Source organism: Cupressus sempervirens, chromosome 1 (genome assembly GCF_028749045.1).
Source record: "Cupressus sempervirens isolate cs-2001-9-10 chromosome 1, ASM2874904v1, whole genome shotgun sequence".
Taxonomy (NCBI): Eukaryota; Viridiplantae; Streptophyta; class Pinopsida; order Cupressales; family Cupressaceae; genus Cupressus; species Cupressus sempervirens.
Genome location: NC_143118.1, coordinates 360,317,956 through 360,336,362, shown reverse-complemented (window position 1 = coordinate 360,336,362; position 18,407 = coordinate 360,317,956). Strand labels below are relative to the sequence as shown.

Below are 18,407 nucleotides of genomic sequence, written 5' to 3'. Positions count from 1 at the left end.
GTCTTTCATTGATGTTATCTCTTTATTTTTTATACTTGATTTATACTTGGTATTTGTATGTTGACTTGGTATGTGGTGTTGGTATTGGATTGAGTGTTCTTTCGATTTTAATTATCTCTTCTTCTTGAGTAGTTTGTGTTACTCTTGAGGTAGTTTTGGTTATTATGATTCATTTCCTATGAGTGTTTTATGATTTTTTATCTGTTTGTGGATCGTTCATTATCTTCCCTACACAATGGGAGTGGAAGCCCGATTAGGTGACCAAGAGGTTAGGAGGTAGTGCCTTCTTACCATTTGGGTCCCCCTCAGATTTGCGAATGTTGGATGCTCATTGGTGTAGTTGTACCCTTTATCATTCTTATTCTTATCTTGGATACTTCTATTCATTTGCTATATCTAGGTATCATGTATTTTGAGATGCTACGAGATATTGTATTGTATATTATTGTACTTGTATATATTCTCGCATATCCTATGACATGTGTAGTGGATGTTATTCATTTGATGTGTTTCCATTGTATTAGTTGTATTTATGCATTTTCTTATGAGATGATGTATCTGTTATTTCTTTATGATTCATGAACATGTATAGAAGACTTAAAATAATTATTATAAACTTCTTGAATGTGACTCAACATGAAGGAACCCTTGAGGAATGGAAAACTGTATTTGTAATTGCTAATATGTACTTGATGTGTATGTGTATATTGCTTCCACAATTTTATCTTATGTTGTTTAAAATTTTAAAAAATAGTTTAGTAAACATTGTAACGTGTTAGCTTTATTTCTCTTGGGTTCTCGAGTAGGGTGTTACACCCTAACTTGTGGCTATTCGAGGATTGGAAAACATAGATGAATATTCTTCATTATTCAAACCTTGTCATTGCATAAAATGTCCACTTGATCAAAGACAGAGGAAAACCACACAATAAGACTCTTTGGAAGGTTTGTGAGTTGGACCACGAGCAAATACTTGCGACAATAAAGGATAGAGAAGATCTGACACGTTCATTGGATTAGATGTAATTATAAAACCATGTGATGTACAACATTTGTAAATTTCATATATTTTTTTGGGAAAGATTGAAGGTTTTCTCTCCTTAGCTCTTTCTTATTAATTCCTTAAACAGAGCTAAGTTATAAATAGATGTAATGACCCTTTTTAGGTCATTAATTTATTTACGGCTTTTCCTTAAATAATTACTTCAATAATTGCTTTGGGCAAATATGTTTTTGATTAAAAGCTCAAAGCTATTGAAATATTTTAGAATCTACTAATTGATGAATAAACCAAGATTGATAACATAAACCATCACTATTTGATTGAATAAATAGTTTGTAGAGATTTTCATAATCATCACCTGGCAATGCAAATTAGAGGGCTGCCTTCAAGAACATTAATCCTATGAGTTGAAATACCAGTAGTAATACTCTAGATTCCAATGAAAATGGATGCTGCACATATTCCAAACCTACATCACATCCTTCATTGTTCATCTGGTGTGGCTGCATTACTTACGCCCCTCTTCATTCTTATTCCCTCCATGAAAGTTTCATGCCACTTTCACTTTCACATGAGCCCTCTCTAAGTAGTTAACAAATTCTTTTTCCATCATCACACAAATATTTGTTTGGGTCTACAATCATCCAACATAGTTGTGAAGAGTATCAGCAATTCAAAGGTAGCATCTATAAGCCTGTGTATCAACCGCAAGTTTCTTCTTCAATATGTAGATAGTTGCAAATAAATAATCTCCAGCATTAATTGTTGTTTGACTGTAAGTAATTTTGTGTGTGTATACTAGCTGCTTCCTAATTCTTCATAGTCATTGCTTCCCTTCTTTGCTTCTTAGTCATCGTATATTATTCTCTGGCCTAGTTTTCTATTATTCCCATGAATATAGTCGTGGTGACAACCTTCATACATATATATCCAATGACTTTCTTTTTCCCTTAGATGCAATCAATTTCCAATTTGTTCTAACTGGATAGGTGTATTTGAAAGGCGTGTCTATATAGTGTTTGTGCCCCTTCATGAGAGGTCATTCTCTATCATAAAGGTTTACTATTTATTAATTATCATTGAATTTAATCACTAGCGAGCGTATAACCAATTTAAAAATAATATATAATATAGTAATTTTTATATTGTATCTTTATATTATATTTCTACTATATTCTTCCTTGGTCTGAAAGGTATTATTATATAGAGAATCATATTATGATGTTATTTTATTATAAAATTGTATAATTATTTATTTAATGAGATATATGTGGTTGTATTATTATTCTAGTAACTATAATAAAATATTTTATTATTACAGTTAATATATTTTATTATTATAATAATAGATTTACTATTATTATTAGTCTATTTAATAATTGACTTCTATTTAATCTATTGAGATAAACTATTTTAATCTTATAATTACTATCAAGAGGGGTCATGCCAAAGTCACTATTTTGCATGTGTTTTAATTCATTTAAAAAAATTCTTTAGTTATTATCATTGTATACTATGTTATTTGAATATTCATATATTCTTTTACTTTGGGCTCATGACAATAGACATTCAAATCATTAACAAAAAGAGATGAATGTTATTGTGATTTTGTGATCAAGATTCCATTATGTAGATTTTTGAAACAAATTCATTGCATTGATAAAAAGACATTCCTTATGGCTCCAATATGGAAAAATACCAAGTAACCTTCTCTCAATGACATAAATGGTTTGATTTAGTTACACATACATAAAGTAAGTTAATTGAAGAGGTTTTAGTTAGCCCAGTGTTGATTTTGTCACAAATTCCCTATTTTGGCCTACTAGGACAAGGAGCATAAAGCTATTTGAATTAGTTTGGTGATGGTTTCATAGAGTGTTAATGGGTCAAAAATAATTTAAGAGTCCTTGATTTGGGATCATTTAAGTATATTGTACAAATTTATATGGTTGGTTGATAAGTATTCCTTATACTTCCTTTGTAAAAAGTGGGGGTTTTAAAGACTAAAAAAGAGGCCCATTGTATGACAACAAGGACACGGTCCAAAACAATCCAACCTAATCTTTTTAAATGTTGAAGAAAAATAAAATGGGTATCTAAATATACAATTTATTTGCATTATGTTTTGGGAAACTTGGGAGAAAAACGTGGGATAACAACATTGGAGGCCTAATTGGGGCTACTAGGCCTAATAGATAATTGTTGGGTTTGGCGTAGGAGATAGGAATTTGATACTTAAATGATTGATACAATAGGTTGGATTGATGGATTATAAACCCTTATAACTAGGGTGAGTCATTGGGAAGAGCGCACACTTGGTTTGGGCTATTTAAGCCTTGAGTTTGCATTGGAAACTTGTGGGAAAATACAAACAAAGTATATGCAAGAAAAGGTCACCAAACCCGAAAACCTTGTATTGTATTGTATTATAATCCTAATTGAGGGAATCTACAATCAATAATGTCCCTTGGGATGTCTAAGTACAAAAGGCCCAATACTCTCCTCAATAGGCCCTAATAATAAGGGTTCTTCAACTAGCTTATCTCCAATCACTTATTTGATGATTTGGAGGTTCCTAAACCTTTTCTTCAACCTAAAAACACATCTTGAATCATAAATATATTCCCTCCTTAAGGAAGATCTTCTATTGCTATAGGCCAATCTTCATTCTAATGCACCCAAATACACAAATCTTTGGAATAAACATACATTCAATCATTTTCTTGTATATATTTAATTAGTAAGGTATCATACATGTTATAATACTTACATTGCTTGAGTACCGAACAACCATTCAAGGAATGGGTCAAGCTATTATGCAAAAACTCAATATTAGTATATTGCAAAACCCTAAAAAAAGGAACCAATCAACACAATGAGGGAAAATGAAAAGAGGAATGATCATAATAATGGATAAGAATCAGTAGAAAGGTATTATAAATGTTTTCAAAGCATTTTCCTTTCAAATATTCCAAAGAACAAATTAAACTTCCAAGAAGACAAAATCTTGCATTATTACGTAGTGAAAAGTTGCTAAATGGAGCATCTTTTAATCTGTTTGTTGTGGGACCATTTTTTAAGCTCTGTTAGGTCTGGTTGGATGAGTAAACACTATGGGACACCTCCTTTCACTCACCGAGTATCAATAATTCTTTCGTGCATGTTGTATCAAGGTGTCTCCAACATGCATTAAGTCAATCCGAACAATCATTTTTGAAGGGCAATATCTTCGACCTCGTGATAGTTATTGAAGTTATATGAAGTGTGTAAGGAAGGTGCTACCAAGTTCTAAGTTCATGTAGATCCATTTTTTAATTCTCTAAATGGTTTGGTTTTGGCGAGCACATTTCAATTGACACAAAATCTTGCATTCTTGCACAGTGGAAAGTTGCTAAATGGAGCATCTTTCAATTCATTTTTCATGGGAGCATTTTGTTAGCTCCATTAGGTCTGGTTGGTTAGGTAAAAACTAGGGGACATCTCCTTTTTCTCATAGAGCTTCCAGAATGATTTCACATATGTCATACCAAGGCATTTGCAATGTGCACTAAATCAATCCAAACAATGATTTTTGAAGTGCAATATCTTGGACCTCGTGAAGGTTGTCAAAGTTCCATAAAGTGCATAAGGAATATGTTCCAAAGGTCAAAGTGTGTGTAGCTCTTTTTTATGCTCTACGTTTTTTGGTTTCAATGAGCACATTTTAGTTGACAAAAAATTGTGTGTTCTTGTGCAGTGAAAAGTTGCTAAATGGAGCATGTTTCAATCAATTCAACATGGGACCATTCTATCAACTCCATTAGGTCTGGTTGGCCAAGTAAATGCTAGGGGACATCTCCTTTCACTCACCAAGCATCAAGAATTATTTCATGCACGTCATACCTAGGTGTCCACAACATACACTAACCTAATCCAAGCAATTTTTTTTGAAGGGTAATATATTGGACCTCGTGATGGTTATCAAAGTTTTGTGAAGTGTGTAACGAAGGTGTTCCCAAGGTCTACGTGTGTAAAGCTCCATTTTTTGATGCTCCACACGGTTTTGTTGAAGTTGATGAAAGATCGACCCCAGAGCTCCTAAGAATCACCTGCATGCAAACACTTGTCACAAAAAGAGAGAAGTGAAAGCTATGGAGGCTGGAATTTCTAGATCCATAGATGAAACATTCTTGGTGAGAAAAAAGAGAAATCGATCTAGTCAAAAGTGAATGAATAAATTACAAAGAGATCAATCCTTATAAAAGGAGATCAAAACCCTAATATGTAACTAACCTAGGTTGCATGATAATAATTAATAAAAGAATTAATTATTATATGTCCAAATTTTAGCTTAAGTAAACTAGAGAAAATACTTTATTACTCTAGCACCATCCCCCCAACCCCCCCCCCCAAAAGATAAACTTATGGAGTAGCTAAAACCTAGAACTACTACTGAAAGGAAATTTGGGTCCTGATAATGAAGTTTGATGGGGTACTAATGCAGGAGCATCTTGGGTCTTGGAGCAATCTTGCATCAACCAAAAACATTTCTCTGTTTATAATGCTAAGTTTCTGGAATAGATTGTGTAGAGATTTTTCATCAATGTTTTGAATCACACTACTTGGATGATGGATCACGTAGTGTGATTCGAAATGTTGATGAAAAATCTCTACACAATCTATTCCAGAAACTTAGCATTATAAATCATGGATTGTGGAAATCTGATTGCATTAATTTCTCTGTTTGTAAAGTAACATTGCTACTAGAGTTGTATTTTCTATATTTTGCATGCATGTTGCTGGAAATGTAACTAATTTTTTGCAATGATTCAGAGGCTATGAATTTCAAGGATTGAATAGAGCCCAAATTACTAACTATGTTTAAGAAATAAAGTCCTAATTCATCATGGTTTAGGAGATACGACCATTTTTCTAATGCATCAATTTTTTGCTAATTTTTGTGATGAGTTTTTGCATGTGACTGTTGGGATGGATGCACACTTATCCTTAATGAATCAGCCTTTGTGAACTTAATGGATTTTATAGGACCTAAATTAATACTTTTAGTTCAAATAACAAGTTCTAATTCAATCAGAGCTAGGAGATATCGTTGTTTTCCTCAAACATCAATTTTTGGGTTGTTTTCATAGAAAAGTGTGGAGTTTTTATCTTGCACAATTTCGTATGAGGAAATGAGATCTTTTTAAGATGGGGCCATGTTCTTGGATCATGTGTGGATGTAAATATGGCTTGGTATTAAGTTTTATCCATATTTTCTATAGTTTTAGTTTACTCTTCCAAGGAGGACCTATAATGTAATTAAATGCCTAACTAGTTGACTTGTGGCTTAGCTAGCTATATAAGGAGCTTGGATTGCTGTAGAAAATAATTATGTTAGAGGATGTAGAAGGTATATCATGAGAAGATCCTTTGATAAGAAGGAAAAATGTGAACTTGGACTTGAATTCACAATTCTTTGTATATGGCCATAACCTGGAAGGCTGTACAACTGGGCATGTTGGGATTTATTTTTTGATTATATCATATGGTTGCACATAATTTGGTCTTTGTTTCTCTATTTTTTATTTAATTTGTATCTTTCTTCCATGTCTAACTCTAAGCAAGGGATTTTCATGGGTTTAAGTTGGACTCTCTTGAATTTACCCATCCCTGCATCAGGTACCCAAGCACAACCAAATCTTTGAAAAGAGGAGAAAAAGAGAAAAGCACATGGGAAAAACCCTACTCCAAAAAGAGATGGAAAAATTATTGAAAAGAACTAGTGAAGGACTGAAGAAGCCTCCAAACTAGGGACTGTCCCAAAATATGAGAACAAAAGATGATTGTGAAGAACACTACTGAAGCATGAAGCTGCAAACATTGCCGAACTATTGATTTGAAGAACCTCCACTGTATAAAACATGACAAGGTAGAGAAGGCCAAGTATGAAGAGCTCATCAATCAAAGATGGAAGGTATCTTCATGGCCTTCAAAAATAGGAATGAAAGAATGTCTATATGGTAAATGATCCATCTCACAGAAATGCATAGATATCCAACCACTGCAATTGCCTAGTACATATGATTAAATACTAAATACATAACTCACTCCATCGAACCAAGAAATTTATAGAACATAACCCCCCTATAATGCTGTGAGGTAAGACATGAATAGTGAAATTGAAAGCAATAGCTCCTGCAAAAAGAAGAACCAAGAATATCGAGAGTGTAAAAGTACAAACACCTATAATGACACATGTCATTGACACATCATGAGACTAATGTCATGGAAGGAAAAATTACTTGACAAAGAAAGATGGATAATATGGCCAACATGAAACCCACCAAGGCACTTTATAATGTAGTACAAGTAAAACAAAACACAAAGATGTGCAAGATCCTGAAATATTATAGAGTGGCACTTTATCTCAGTGCATTTGCAAAAATACTACAAAAGGATGTTATAAAAGATCAAAAGAGACATAATGCTAATACAAGAGATAGTAAAATGCATGAAAATAATATAAAGAAAAAAAATCAATCTCTAGACTTGAAACAACCAAGATATCTACCAGAATGCAAAAAAGCGAAAACCTGAATGGGATATGCTTGAAGTAGAATATGGAAAATAGAACGTCTCAAGACATGTCTCCCAAAGTGAAAAATAGAATCTCTAATTTTGATTGCATAAACTAGAAACTAAACAAAATCAAAAGTCCAAATAAACTCCACCATCATGACAGGCTCAAAATCAACTTTTCAACAATATCTCATTTGCAAAAAATGGAGTCCAGATGACCAAGTTATGACCAAAAGACCACAGGTAGGTCAAAAAAGAGCCATAAGGGAAAAATAAAAAATCAGCACTTTGGGACATGTGTCAAATACCTCAAGAAGCGTGACTACTAGTACCAAAGATTACTCTAAGAAGTGAGCTAGTTTGCACCAAAAACTGTCTCAGGAAGTGTGAAAATTCTATACCAAAATCACCTCGAGAAGCATGTTGGTTCCATACCAAAATTGCCTTAGGAAGAATGTTAGTTATACACTAGAAATTGTCTTGATTTCTATGCCAAAACATCCTTATTTTTGCACCCAAAAACTTTGATTTTTGTGTCAAAAAATCATAAAATCACCACCTTTAGAAATGTGGCCAATCAGGGAGCAACTTTTTTTTGGCCTCAGATTCCAATTGTGTCCAAATTGGACAAATTTTATATGAAAATAGGAGTTTTTGGGCACTTTGAGCTGAACGATGATGTCCATTTGAGCTTAAAATGATTTGAAAATTAGTGGCCCTCCAAATCCAAAAATAAATCATTGTGAAAAACTAGAACCCTTTGAAAAAAAGAACAGATCTGAAAGCCAAGCCAAACTTCTCATAAACAAAATAGGGCATGAAGATCTGGAGCCTTAATACCATGTTGAATTTGATGAAAGATAAACCCCACGGCTCCCAAGAATCACCTACTTACAAACACTTGTCACAAAAAGAGAGAAGCAAAAGCTATGAAGGCTAGAATTCCCAAATCCATAGATGAGACATTCTTGATGAGAAAAATGAGAAATTTTTATAATCAAAAGTGAATGAATAAATTATAAAGAGATCAATCCTTATAAAAGGAGATCAAAACCCTAATAGGTAACTAACCTAGATTGCATGATAATAATTAATAAAAGAATTATGTATTATTATGCCCAAAGTTTAGCTTAAGTAAACTAGAGATAATAAGTGACTTAATAATTAAATCAATATAATTTAATTAATAAGAAAATACTTTATTACTCTAACAGGTTTTGGTGAGCACATTTCAATTGACACAAAATCTTGCATTCTTACACACTAGAAAGATGTTAAACGGACCATCTTTCAATCCATTCATTGTGGGACTATCTTGTCAAATTTGTTAGGTTAGGTTGGTTGAGTAAACACTATGGGACATCTCCTTTCACTAATTGGGCATCATGAATGCTTTTGGGCATGTCGTACTGAGGTGTCCTCAATGTGCACTAAGTTGATCCAAACAATGATGTTTGAAAGGCGATATATTGGACCTTGTGACTATTATCAAAGTTCTATGAAGTGTGTAAGGAAGGTGTTCCCAAGTTCTAAGTGCATGTATCTCCATTTTTTGATGCTCCACACAGTTTGGTTTTGGAGAGCACATTTTAGTTAACACAAAATCTTGCATTCTTGCATTGTGGGAAGTTTCTAAATGGAGATCTTTCAATCCTTTTGTAATGAGACCATCCTATCACCTCTGTTAGGTTCAGTTGGTTGGGTAAATGCTAGGGGACATTTCCTTTCAATCACCGAGCATCGAGAATGCTTTCGCGCATGTCAAACCTAGGTTTGCCTCTGGGAATGCCTTGACAACTAATGACTCAAGTAGTCAATCTAATACATATATAATACCCTATGCTAACAATTTCATGCAGAGATAAATTGGAATGTACTATTGCTAATAAGGTCACTACTCATACTAATATTGCAAATTAAGGTCAAGAAATGAGTTCAAGGCTCCCTTCAATTGTTGATACTTTCTTAGTGAAATGATATGATTTATTAGTAATCACTTAGGTGATTTACACTATTTCATGAGACTTATCAACCTGCTTCTAGATATTTGAATTGACAATGTGCAATGAAACTATAGTTTTGTTGATTTTCAAATCTAATAAGGTTTCGATGCCATGTCAAAATACTACAAATAGTTCTAGTATTTATACTATACATGTTTCGAGTGTTGATCCATTAAATGTCCTATCTTCTAAATATTTGAATTCACAATGTGTAATGAAAATAAGTTTTGTTGACTTTAAACTCTAATAAGTTATTGATGCCATGTCAAAATACTACAAATAGTGAATGATGATTACCAAATCTTTAATGTGGTTGATCCATAATAATCTTCAAGTAGAGTGAATGATTATTTGGTGGAAGATGATATATTGAAGAAAAATATGCCCTTGCATGTGCGAAGGTAACCATGGACTATCTAGGGATGTGTTACCTTACTAAAAATTTTAGGTCTAATGTCCCAATAGTCACCTCTAGTCTTCATTTTTACATGACTAATGTGTTCCATATAGATGTCTTTGAAGTGTGTGCATGTCTTGGACCAAATAGGTTGTTTGGTAAAAAATTGGACCAGAGCGATGTCTTAAACCAAATAGGTTATTGATGATCCTTATAAAGGTATGAGATATGCTAATGTTAGGCATCCACTAGTCAACATATAATTGAGATAAACTAAATTTAGTATTTCTAGGATTTCTAATGGTTTATCTCATTTTCATCTATTTTCTCACTTTACAGGTACTCACAGCCTCTCTCCAACATTAATATACAAGTATGCCTAAAAAACATGTACCATAGAAGATTATATGCTACTATTGGTCACTCGAATTGTATTTTATCACTTTCATTCAACTCCTTACATTCATTGATCACCCATATAACATAATTTTGGAACATAAGCAAGATAAATCCATATAAGTTGTATATTGTTAAATTGGAAGGAATGTCAAAGTCTTACAACTCATGGATTACAACTCTAGAACTAGGAAGTTTAGATTTCCTAGGTAATAGGAGGGGCATCTAAACCGTCACATGCTAACCCTCTAAAGTTGACTTAGTGAATCACATGCGAACAACTCTAGCATTTATGAAGAAACCATACATTCAAACTATTCATGTAGCACTAGACATAAATTTCAACAAAGAATTCAACCGACATAAAGATACTAACCTTTGTAAAGTAGTGATAACTATTGATCTCTAAATGCACAAACATTCTGATAGGTCTAACATAATATGCATTATGAAATTTCTTGATTTGCCAAAATATTGCATTCACAGAACTCACAATCATCAAATCTTACCATCCAATCAACTAATCCAAGAACACAAACATCAAATCCAGTGTGATAACATAAACTCATAGTTGTTGCCATAAGGTAAGAGATTAACACATGATTGAGAACAACATCCAAGGCGCGTGCCAATACATCCAACTGTTTGTATCTTTAAGATCAATAATATCAGTAAATTATGCATACCAACAATGTCTAATAATGCCATACATTGATAATCTGAAACATAAATTGTATGTCTAATAATGTCATACATGAAATATATGTCAAATATGTCATACATCGAATATAATTTACAAAAAATAGATCAATTATACATCAAGTTATGTATTTCCAATATATATACAAAATGTATGTCCAATAATGTCATATAGGCGTAAAATGTGCATCCTTAGATATCTACTTCTTTCTACTAGGGGAAGAAAACAAATTCCTAGTTATCTCTAATTGTTGTATAGTGGGAGATGATGTGGATGAGGGGGGCCTTCCTAACACTCTTGCTAGTTTTTCGGACTAGACTCTTTTGTAACTCGACCTGTTACAATCAAAAGTATATGTGAATCAATAACTACTATACATCAAAAATGAAATATACATACACATAAAATAAAATATTTACTCTATATAATAATCCCTCTCTACATACACCTTAGGGGCACGTGGATGATCAGGAGTAATAAGACCCTACAATAATGATCAAAATTATCACTCGATCATACGTATGAATATCATCTCGAATTTCAATACTAACTAAATTGTAAATAACAAATAAAATTATACAAACTCTTTCATACTTTGGTCAATAGCTCAGAACTAGCAAATGCAGTAGTGACTCCTTGATCACTAGATTGATGACGATGTGGAGGAGTCTCTGATGTCAATAGCTAAAAATGCTACAACATGAGACTCAGATGCAATTATGAAGAACACATATTTTCTTATACCTTATCATCAATTAAAAATTTGGGTACCTCTATGAATGTAGCACCACGTCCTTCATTGTACGATGTCGATGTTGAAGGTGCAACATTTACCTATTGCACATGTATGTAAATATATTAGACATCACATTCATGTGCAAAATAATATACTAGAGACATACAACTTAAAATACAGTAGTATATGTATATACCTCTAGGGAAAAAGAAGTCATTTGAAAGTCATGTGACCCCAAATCAACATCACCATGAGCACTCCAACTCTGCATATGATCATGTATTAAGCCAAATTAGTTAACTATTCATTCATTTCTTAAATAAACATATTCAATTGAATCAAATTAACATACAAATAAACATACCTCTACACGAGTGGTATCACACCTATGCTTACAGTCCAATGTGAAAGTCAAGGGTCCACCACACAACTAATGCACTTGGATAAAAGTTTTCAGTCAACCTTTTCATATGATTACATTATAAATATATGTATTAATTTAAATAAATGCATTGATACATACCTGTGGAGTCATCGACGTGGCATAAAATGAGGTCATGGGATTAGTACTAGTGCCAACAACACTCTTGCCCTTAATTTCGAACAACGCCATGACATACTAATTTATTAGTCATTTGCGTACATATGAGATGTTATTAAAATAGTTTAAAATATAATTATTAATATTTACCTATGTATGAATGCGAAATGTGGCATTAAGGAAGTCATTTGTCATCATCCCATTAACATCATCCTCTTTGTTGAAAGCACCAAATGTGCATAGAGATCCACATAACGTGCATATGTAACCTCCACTAGACTAAGGAGGCTAATCCATAATCAAAGGAGTGACATAGTGAATGAGGCTCTAAGTCAAAGCTCTAATAGTGCTTAGCGTGTCAGCATCTACGTGTTCCTTTACAACATAAGAAACAATAACATGTTCCACCCATGGCTTGCCAATAGGTGTTCGAACAAAATTAGGGTCACCGAATGCCCCTAACCTATCAAATGATGATCCCCCATCTTTACCCTGAGAAGGAAGTGTTACCAATTTAGCCTACCTCCTAAATTTCTAAGTTGAACTTGCATATATATATATATAAAGTTACATATTTTAAGTTGTTGTATATACATATTACATAATGATTTAAATGCATAGTTTAAAGTACAAAATTTAGTAAACAAGAGAAATTTGATAATTTTCATTCAAACTTACATACAAGCAAAACAATAGTATACTTTTATTTATAGATATTTTAGAATGATTTTATAAGGTATAAGATATTCAAATTTTAAACTGTACTTGATACAATCTATTCAGATACCACACAAGTCGTGGCAACTCCTAATACATTATCTGAATAAACACATTGCTAAACAGTAAAGTACTGGAGAGATAAGGGGAAAAGCCTCCATTGTCTAAATGGAAGGTGGATTGATTTTAACTTTGAAGAAAACTTGGGCCTACGTCTCTAGCTTTGAGTAGACCTATAAAATATAAAGAGAGGGATCAATTCATATGAATTGAGCCATGGAAACCATTCCAAATATCGTTACAATAAGTTATTTGTTCGTACAATATAATCATTCAGATGAATGTATTAAAAGTGGAAAAGGAAAGATTAGTATCTGAAAGAAAAATAGGTTTTATACTAATAAGTTTGTTTCATGTGTAGATACAAGTATAAAGATAAAATATTTGGGGAGGCTATTGAGGGGGCATATATAAATTACAAGTATGGGACCTTCCAGTTAAACCAAAGTAGTTGATTGAACCATTTGGTCAAATTAGGAAGGGACAAAGATCAAAGGTTTGAGGAGATTGTTAAAGGGACATGAATTCATTACAGGTATGAAACCTTTCAATCAAATCATGAAGTCATTGAAGTCATGTTGGACGTGAGGTTGTTGAAGGGACACAATGAATCATTGTGAAGCCTTTTAGCCATATAGGTTGTATATTTCAAGCACATGAGTACTCAATAAAAATCAAAGGCCTATAGTTGCACATGAAGTATAGATATGCAAGAGGTTTCATAGACTTTTAATTTCTACAAAAGCTACATGAGGTTGCAATGCAAAATTATTTTGGTATTGAACTATTTTATATCAGAAAATGGAAATGATAAAACAACATGTTAGTAAGATCAAGGCTCAAATCATTTAAATACAAGAGTTTGCTAATAGAGGAAATATTAATGAAGGGAAAAATATTCACATAAACATACATAGGTTTTAGGTTTCCAAAGAGGTATATAAGGTACTCTTCATTACTTTGATGATGTTTCATTTTTTATTGAGAAGAAATGTACTATTATGGAAAATTGCAGCATTAAGAACAAGCATAATGAACATCAACTTTAAAAGAGAGTGATAGTGTTGGTATATAGATAGGAAACTATAACATGAGAAACATTCATAAGAATTGCACAAACAAAAAATAAAAATAAAATAGTCAACAAGCATTAAGTTTTTTGGCCAAAGTATAATGAATCAAGAAAAATGTTTTCTAGGTTTGGTCCATAATGGGGGTGAATCAGGAAACATAATTCTCTTAAGATCAATGAGGAAAAACATTCTGATTTTTTTGTAAAGATAGCTATTATACTCATACAAGCAAAATCAGATAAAATAATAGTTTGAAATGCTACAACAAAGAGCAAATCAAAACCAGCTAGTCTTCCGAATGAAAAGCCATCATGAAAATAAGTTGACAATTACAACATGCCACAATACAAAGGAAGAATGATCAGCATTTCTTATATCTCCAAAAGTTTCAATTGCCTTTAAGCGTCAGATATATGTGGAGTAGAACTTTTATATCAAATAGTGGTAAAATTTTTTAGAAAAGTTTTAGCATTAGATCACAGTATTATTAAATCTAGAAAGTCTTGAAGGGAATGTAACAATGAAATTTTTTATTGGAGTCATAATTTCCATGAAAGAAGAAGTATATAACGTTAAAGACTAAAGCTAGAAAGCATAGAGATGAGTTAGATATGCAAATTCAAGAAGCTATTACAGGTAACAAAACATATAAAGAAAATCTCTAGATTAAATGTTCAGCTTAGTCAAAGTAACAAGGAACAAGAATGTTACATCTTCAAAATGATAGGGTGAGTATTTACATTGATCGGTTGAAAGGAAACTTCATTTCATATCTTACATTGCATATCTTCAACAAAAGAGTGGGGTGCAAATCTAAGGTGAATGCAGGTCTCCTACAACTTGTGTCGAATATGACTTTCCATCATATTTTAATATCAAGAGTTTCTTAAGGATCAACAATAAGAAACAAAGATATTTTATATGTAAAAAATATCAGTCATGCTCAGTATGTTTCCAGATGCAAAAGTTGATTGAGGAAAATCTCTAGGACTTGGTCATAAAACTCATGACTTTTAAGCTTTAATAAAAAAAAATCAATCATGTATTATTACAGGAAGAAAGTAAATGATGAAAGATGGAAAACATTGACATAATATATAAAACAAAGAAAAGAGATCCAATACTTCAAGTTCAAATACAACAAAGATGTCATGGAATGAAGAAATTAAATGCTATGAGTTATTTTACTAAAGGTTGTTTATACAAGATAAGTAATAAACATGTTCACGAATAAGTTGAAGACAAGCATCTAATGAGAAAGATTGAAGTCATCAAGTCTAGAACAAAGGAGGAGCTATATAGTAAAAATAAAAAGATAGTCAACACAACTACATCAATGGTCTCCAGCTTAGATTAATAGAGAGAGAGACAATAAATAATTTAAAATCAAGTATGGAGTTGTAACTGCAGACAATAAATAAGGAGGAAAGCTCCAACTTCTCAAAACAGGGGAAAATTTGTGCCATCAAAATGGTAACTAAAAAGGTATAATCTTGATGTAGTCAAATAAGATCAAAGCATTTTTAAATCATCTTTTGTTATCTAAAGAAACTATTTAGTGAGAAAAGCAATGTAAATGATAGCAGATTCAAAACTCATGAGATATAGAGACTTCAGTAGGTGTCGGCTCCAATCTTCAATCTATTATATAGAAATATTATAGAGAGTTTGGATATTTTATAACCAGTGAAAGTCTTCAAAAGTAAGCCTGAGACATAAGAAGAATTTATAAGGATGCATATTGTACAGAGCATAGATTTATATACAGAGAAATGAATCAAGATCATGCATTCAAAGCAAACATACAAGCATGAACAGAAAGTCTAGAAGCTTAATATTAAACAGTGAATACTACAGAAAAGCTCCATAACTTGCATGGATGTATACAGCAAAAAAAGCATAACATAATAATCTTATGTACACAAAGTTCGCTCCCAAATATTAACAGATTTTTCCAGCAGTAATGACAAACCGAACAAAAAGAGTCACTGGCAAAATCAAGATTGAAATGCCAAAATCAAGTAGTTATTTCTAAATAGTTCAGTTTGCGCTAATAGAAGAAGACTTCAAGTAAAAATTATTGAGGCCTATTAACAGAGAATGCCCAAAATTGAAGCATGGGGTCATAGCCAAATATAATTAAAGGTGAATATAACCCTTCACATACACATAGATCTATGGGAGAGAGCTACATACCTGATAGAGAAGAATTGTTTTGCACAAAATTCACATACAAAACCTCAAAATCACAAATATAAGTGATGTGGTGGTAGCAAATCAAGTAAAGAAAGACTTCTTCTGTAAGCCGATTGGAAAGTCATTATTTTTTTGAAAGAAAAGAGTGTTAAAAGTTGTAAAAAATACGAAATCAGAGAGTGTATACCTTTGTGAATTAAATAGAATCTTTGTCGGCTTCACATTGAAGAAGGTCATAGATTAATGAAGATGCCACATAAAATTCAAAAGAATTTCTTTAGTTATGCGAAGGGGTTTCCAAAAACGTGCCCAAGTGAAAACACCAGTGACAAGGTAAGGGATTCCAAGCAGATTTCTGGTTATTTTTAAAAGTCTCTGCAAGCATTCGTTGAAACCTTATCGCAACTCACTTAAACAATAAGTGTCAAGAAACTTAATGAGCCAAATGAAATGAAAATAGGTTTTTTCCCTTGTTTATCCAGAGCACTAATAAAGTTATGAATTCCAATTCATAAAGCTATCAGATATGTCCATCTAGGGGCTTTGTTTTCCCTTTATTTCACTTTTAATAATTTATGCATATATAATGGTATCAAGTAACCATTTTGTTATTTAATATGTATAAATGATTAAAAGTGGATTATTGCATCTATCAATTACATATAATAGTATATTCAGTAGTTATTAAGTAAACAACATGGTTATTTAATAATTATTAAACATGTTACTATTGAGAAGTACAACAGGAGAAGGAATTTCTTGCATAAATGATATTTTTAAATTAATATATTTAAATGATGACATTATAATGCATTCAATATTTTTTTATAAAAATAAAATCATAAGGACTTTACATGACAATTATTGTAAAATTAATAATATCAAGTATCAAAATTATAAGATACTTGATAGTTATTAATTATTTCAATGCAATAAGGAGAAATAACAAAGGAGTTGAGCTATCAATGATTTCTTTTAGAGACTAAGTTCATCTTCAATCCATCCTAGAGTCCTATTTTCAACCAAGGGAGACTTTTTCAAACAACCACATGTTACATGGAGTCCATTAACAATTGGGGAGCGATTTGATTTTCTCATGCAGTTAGTGAGCACATAGGTGCTAGTTTGGGAAAGTTATGATTTAGTTGAGACTAGTTTTACATGCAAATTACTTTGGGATGCCATTTTATGTAGTTTTCACATGATATTGAGTAGTTTGGTATGTTGTGTTTTTTGGCTTATTTGATGGATCTAAGCTAGGGATTTTTGCATGATTTTTGAGGAGATAGAGGTAGATTTCAGTTGGATAGTTACTTGAAGGCAGGTTTGATGGGTTTCTTCACATATTGGAGTAGTTTTGAGTCTTATTTTTCATGTTTTTTTTTCATATATGAGTTAGGGTTTTGAGCCTTACTAATTATATTTTCACGTCATTTTGAGGTCTCTTCTTTCTTTCTAGAACTTTTGTACATTGCAAATTTTTGAGTTGATTGTGGGAGCACTTTGTAGCAGAGATATTTTATTATTGGTTATTCAGATTCAATGGTTCCTTCTCATAGATTCTTGCTTGCAATATTGTGAGTTCTTTTCTTTTATGTTGTGTTGATCCTTCATTCAAGCTATACTCCTTATTGCATATTTGAATCTCGATACTTGTAATTGTAAGTGTTTGTTTGTGTCCTTAGTCTTTTTGTAGAAAATTGATAGAGTGTCCATTTTCCCTTCAAAGAAAAAGATTTCAGATCCTTGCATAGAAACACTTTTGTAATTGCATGCTTGTCTAAGTATTGTGAATCATTTGTATTATGTGTAATTTGTGTTGATTTAATTGAAGCAGCATACAAATTATTGATGTATCACCTCATTTAGGTTTAGTATTTATTATCATCATTCATTATTCTTCTCTTTTCCCACATAAGTTTAGTTTTAGGTGATTCCAAAAAGGAACCGACCTTTCAATCCATGAGATTCACTCTCACCATATGATTACCCATAGTCTAAGAGTGTTTCCATGTTCCAATAGGATA

At 32.2% G+C, this 18,407-nt stretch overlaps 1 protein-coding gene across 5 annotated transcripts; it reads right to left on the bottom strand.

Moving 5' to 3' along the window:
- Window positions 1–11,146: 11,146 nt before the first annotated feature.
- On the bottom strand, window positions 11,147–14,409 carry LOC149577744 (uncharacterized). 5 transcript variants are annotated; one of them, XM_089791312.1, is made up of 6 exons: window positions 12,158–14,409; window positions 11,990–12,058; window positions 11,829–11,891; window positions 11,652–11,741; window positions 11,477–11,541; window positions 11,147–11,392 (listed from the first exon to the last, which is right to left on the bottom strand). In XM_089791312.1, exons 2-6 carry the CDS (start codon window positions 12,008–12,010, stop codon window positions 11,371–11,373), a joined length of 261 nt encoding a protein of 86 aa, XP_089647438.1. In that variant the 5' UTR covers window positions 12,011–12,058; window positions 12,158–14,409; the 3' UTR covers window positions 11,147–11,370. The 5 variants fall into 5 exon arrangements, with proteins under 5 accessions (XP_089647438.1, XP_089647360.1, XP_089647298.1 ...); XM_089791234.1 differs by having other exon boundaries at window positions 11,506–11,541; window positions 12,158–13,895; XM_089791172.1 differs by lacking the exon at window positions 12,158–14,409 and having other exon boundaries at window positions 11,990–12,112.
- Between the last annotated feature and the right edge of the window lie 3,998 nt (window positions 14,410–18,407).

Excerpts from the sequence above, each read along its gene's own strand:
- LOC149577744 (XM_089791029.1), bottom strand. The coding sequence starts at position 12,064 with ATGCAGAGTTGGAGTGCTCATGGTGATGTTGATTTGGGGTCACATGAC. Across the intron at positions 11,892-11,989 it reads TGACTTCTTTTTCCCTAGAG|GTAAATGTTGCACCTTCAAC; the intron begins GTATATACATAT and ends CATGTGCAATAG. Across the intron at positions 11,542-11,651 it reads GTTCTGAGCTATTGACCAAA|GGTCTTATTACTCCTGATCA; the intron begins GTATGAAAGAGT and ends TCATTATTGTAG.